Below are 5,176 nucleotides of genomic sequence, written 5' to 3' on the forward strand. Positions count from 1 at the left end.
GGAATGAGAACGGAACGTCGGTAACGGTTGCCACAGGGTGATGGTTTAATACTATGTTGTTTACTTAGTATGTTAGAAATAGTTTCGAAACACTGTTTTAAAAAATGTAGTGGCGGGGGGGCGGGGGTGTCAGTGTGGCGAGGTACTCTGCAGCAGACGACCCGGGCAGACGTGAGCGATCGCGGCTGAGGGCTGCAGCGTGAACCGTGGCGGGGTGTGGGGACACAGCAGGTTCATAGCTAGGACCGCTTGGACCTGGGACTCCAGGGCCGTGTCCATCGCAGCAGGACCCGGGGAGGTGCAGGACACTGGGAGCCTCGAGGGCACCGCTGCTCTGGCCTTGCCCGCGACGGCCAAGCTGAGGACCCGCCATCACCTCCAGGGCTCTCTGGGGAGGGGACTGAGTGAAGACCACCCCCATCGCTGGTCCCTTCTGGGAAGAAAGGGAGAAGGAACTAATAGTCACCTCGGGTTAAGTGAATACTAACTAGAAATACTTTTATTTAAACTAGTTGAAGATTTTTGGTAAGGCGTCAGCCCACAGACCTGCCTTCATACAGGGTGCAAGTGTCATGTGACTTCACACTCGCCTCGTTTGATGCGCTTCAGGTCGAATGGGACCCAGTGTCCAGTGGTCCGCGTCCAGAGGGTCCCTGTTTGCCTGGCATGGGGCAGAGTGACCTCGTTTTCTTAAAACCCCTCCAAGGGGACAGTTCCAGTTAGATTCCAGGCGGCTGACGCTTTATCGGGACGTGCTTGTCCAAGTGGAGAAGTCGGGGGAAAGTTGGCATTGGGGGACAGGTTCCCTAGCCCTTGGGCATGCCATGAGCGGGCTGGGAGTCTGAGCCCCCAGACCTGGTGTTGAGTGTGGCATGCGTGCACGTGTTTGTGTTTTTCCACAGACGGCTGTAATGTTCATTTGATTATCAAAAGGTTTTATGACGGAAAAAGGTCAAGGGCATGGCTGCAGACGGCCACCTTGCCCGTTCTGGCGGGCCCCACCCCGCCCCCTCCCCCATTCCATTTCCGCACCCCTTCCCAGGGAACCTCTCTTCCTGCTGTCCGCCTCGACCCGTGTTCCCTGGCATGTCACTCACAGGCCCACACCTGTCCGGCTCGAGGGTCCCTGGGGCTGGAGACTGTCGCTGCCAACAGGGAACTCTGAGCTCTTTCCCTGCCTTCCCGTTTGCTCTGATCGGCCTCCCTTGTCCCCTTCTTTGTCCTCCCTCAGGATTAAATTCCATGTAAGAAAACGTTTCTCCAGAAAGTAGGGTTTGTTTTTCCCACGGATGACCCAGAGCAAGCACCGGAGAACGGAGGTGGTCAGAGGTCCGTGGTCTCCTCAGGCACCACGGGCTGGTCCCTGGGGATGGCAGCCACGGGCGGCCCCGCTGATGGCTGATTGTTTTCCTCTCTTGCAGATCAGCCAGTCGCTCGATGGGGAGCAACGGTGGACCACCTGTTTGTGTCACCTTCCCACCCCTCCGTAGCAAGAGAAGCAGCTTGTGCACCTCTTCAGTCATAATGATGAACCTGGTATTAACTGAATGGCAATTATGGATTTTTAACTCTAACTCACAGTAAACCAGCAAGCCACATGTTTAAAGTCCAACCAAAAATCATTTTCTTCCGCTGCGGGCCGCGTCCGATGGTGAGAAGTCGCGAGCTCCTCGTCTGTACAAAGAGGGATATAAGTATTACTTGCCAGAGGAACACACCGGAAGCAGAAGGAGAAGGCGTCTTAATTTATCCTTACAGATATATGATAGTATTATTTATATAGTTAGAGTAAACAAATAAATACGTAAATAAATATATATATCCACACGCATATATATATTTTCGGTGATGAGAATGGCTCCGCAGAATGCCGACTCGGAGTCCATCCAAGTCCAGGAGCTGCCGGTGGCCCCGCCGGAGCCGCCGAAGCCCGGGAGCGCCGAGCCGGAGCCGCGGGACGAGACGGTCAGCGAGGGCTCCATCGACCGCATCCCCGTGCGCCTGTGGGTCATGCACGGGGCCGTGATGTTCGGCAGGGAGTTCTGCTACGCCATGGAGACGGCCTTGGTCACGCCCATCCTGCTGCAGATCGGTGAGTGTGGCCCTGGGCTCTGGGCAGACCCGGCACATGGAGCGTGCCACACGGGGCCATGGCGTCCTCGGGAGCCCTGGGGATACGCGTCCTGGTCATCTTTCCCTTCGGCCTGCTGTGGCCACTTCTGTTTTAAACTGGGGTGGAAGGGGGTGGTCCTCAGATGTTGTGATTAGGGGTTCGGGCGCATGCTGTCGGCATTGATTGGTTCCGAATGGGCGTGCGCCCACCTCCCAGGGGACCTGCCGCCGTGCCCCAGCGCTGCCGGACACAGTCACCACCTGTGTCATCTTGGGCAAGCCGGGGAACCTCCCCGCTCCCCTGCACCTGACTCAGGACCCTCCTCTCTAAGGTGAGGTAGTCACAGACCAGCCCGCCCCGGGCAGGAAGAGGCAAGGCCTGGCAGCGGAGAACACACGGAATCATGCTGTTTTCTTTATTGTCACCGTCGTCGTTGACCTGAGTCCAAGTTTATTGTGACCTTAGGTAGCTGAACGACGAGTGTTTCCAGAAGCCCTGGAATTCAGTCGCACTCAGGTCAGCCTTACGAGCCTGGCGTGCGGAGGAGCTGCCGTCCCCTGCAGGTCACCACGGGGCCTCAGGCCCTGAGAATCCGTCACGTCAGCATTCGGTTTCCTCACTGTCTAAGGAAGTTTCAAAATCTAGTTGAACAACTTATAAGCGGTGTGAGCGAGGGGCCGAGCTGTTAAGCGGAGTTTCATTCCAGAATTTCACATGTTCCCCGGTGAGGTGTTGGTGTTGCTCTAGGGCTCCTTCGTCCTGCAGCCCTGATCAATTATTCAGCAAGCCCCGCTCAGCGCCCCCTGCAGATCAGTGAGTGAGCGGAAGGATCCGGAAAAGCAGCGCCCCCTCCCGCTGTGAATGGGGCGGCATGCGTCCGACCCCCCGTCACAGTGGGTGGTAACCAATGTCCAGAAATGCCGCTCGGCCTGCAGTTACTGTAACCGCACAGCCACTGCGCCCACCCTGCGTCCTGTCACCTAGACTTCGGTGAAGGAGCTCGAGCGGCGCTCCCCCAGGACGGCGGTGGCTGGGCGAACACACGGTGCCCGCTGCTTTGCTTTTCACCTTTCCGGGTGTGGAGGAGGCTCCGTGGCCCCAGGGCCAATGCCGAGAGGGTCAGACCTTTCCTGGGGCCTCGGGCACTGTCACGAGGGAGGGCAGCCCCCTCTTCTTCCAGCTCTGTCTCGGTCGCCCCTGCCTCTGTTCTCACGTGCGGGGTGCAGGGCCCACCGCGTGCCAGCGCCCTGGGAGGGGGCACTGGTAGGTGACGGGCAAGATGGCTAAAACGCCCGCCCCCAGCACCGCGCCTTGGAACGAGTCTCAGTTCCATGCGACATGGGCTGTGTCACCGTTTCGAGTCACGTCACTGGAGACTTGCTTAGGCGTCTGATAAGGCGGGATGACATATATTGCGGGTTTTCCTATACGATACGCATGTTGTGTGTCAAGCTACGTGTCCAGCTGTTGAAAGTCGTGGGATGTCTGCTGCACACACACTTGGCGTGGCGAATGACCGCAAGCGGAGAGCTGCGCGGAGTAGGCGTGGCCGTGGCTGGCTCATCTGAGGGGCGCGAAGGCGACCTTTAGTAACCGCGAGGTCAGCCGCACGGGTCACGTTTGGGCCAGGAGTGGGGCTCCTGACCACAGGGTGTTTTGTAGGTGGAAGGAACAGCACTTACTAAGAACTGTCCTTGGACGGGCTTAGATGGAGTCCAGGCAAAGGCCCAGCTTAGCTTTCGGGGTTGGTCTCCAGTTAACGCTCATAGGGGCAGCAGAGTGGTCATTTTGTCTGACTCGAGCCGAGGTTTTTAAAAAGTCCGCCACATCCAGAGACGCGCTGTCCACTATTGGGTCTTGTACGTTCATAGTTACTGGAGCGGGCACTGAAACGCTACTGTCCTGCCATGCTCTGGGCGGGCAGGTCGATCCGCTCACACATGGCTCCAGCTGTGCGGCCGCCACCACCATTAAGACCGGGTGTATGCTCATCACCCCAGAAGGCTCCCTAGTGGCCCCTCGCGTCGGTGCACCCCCCCACCCGCAGCCACCACCAACCCGCCCCTGTCACAACTGGGCCCGAGCATTCACCTGCAGGTCTCATTTCTCAGAGAGCTGGGACTGCTGGGTCATGTGCCAAGTGCAGGGTCACCTTCTGAGAAGAGAGTGTTCCCTCCAGCAGTGCATGAGCCCGTTTCTCCAGCTGCGTGGCACACCTGCATTTCCCCGGTGAGCCCCGCAGGCCCTCGGCGCACCGGAGGGCCCACTAAGGGGCTTGCGAAGCATCCTCGCATTCGGTGTCCGAGGGAGGGTTCTGGAACCAATCCCCCGTGGATACTAGGGACGGCTGTCGATGCTGACGTCTTCCCATGGGCTTGTTGGGCATTCGTGTGTCTTCTTGGGTGAAGAGTTTGCTCAGGTTTTTTGCAAGGATTCTTTGTACACTCTTGATAAAAGTCCTTCATTAGATATAGGTTTGCAAGTGTTTTATGCCCAGTCTGTGGTTTCCCTTTTATTTTACTAGTGGTATCTCAAAGCAGAAGTTTTAAATTGAGATGAAATCTGGCACGTCATTCTTCTTTATTTTTGTCGTTTTAACTAAAATTTTTGCCTGACCCAAGGTCATGATTTTCTCCCAATGTTTTCTTCTAGATGTTTATAGCTTAGCGTTCACATTTAGGCTTGCGATCCACTTTTAATTAATTTTCATGTATGAGTTGTAGGTAAGAGTTGAAGGGTTCTGCTTCCCTGTGACGTGTGGAAATTCAGTCGTTCCCGTGCTGTTTGTAGAGACTGCCTTTTCCCGTTGAATCCATGGCACCTCAGTGGACAGTTAACTGACCGCACGCACGGGAGTCTCTTCCTAGACCCTGTGCTACCTGTTCAGCTGTCTGTCCTCAGAAGCACAGCGCCTTAGTTACTGCAGCTTTACGCGGCATCTCGAAATTGGGAAATGAAATTTCGGTTTTCTGACTTCATGTTACTTTTTAAAACTTGTTTTGGCTGTTTTAGGTTCTTCACATTTTCATATGAATTTAGAATTAGCTTATCAGTTTCTACCCA

At 56.0% G+C, this 5,176-nt stretch overlaps 1 protein-coding gene across 1 annotated transcript in view; it reads left to right on the plus strand.

Annotated features, from left to right (window-relative positions):
• Positions 1-5,176, plus strand: part of SLC45A4 (solute carrier family 45 member 4) — a 44,738-nt gene that overhangs the window by 16,564 nt on the left and 22,998 nt on the right. Inside the window, 1 exon segment of the mRNA XM_023523620.1 lies at positions 1,422-2,244. Coding sequence (XP_023379388.1) covers positions 1,849-2,244 — 396 coding nt within the window. The 5' untranslated portion in view covers positions 1,422-1,848.

Source organism: Pteropus vampyrus, unplaced genomic scaffold (assembly GCF_000151845.1).
Source record: "Pteropus vampyrus isolate Shadow unplaced genomic scaffold, Pvam_2.0 Scaffold398, whole genome shotgun sequence".
NCBI lineage: Eukaryota > Metazoa > Chordata > Mammalia > Chiroptera > Pteropodidae > Pteropus > Pteropus vampyrus.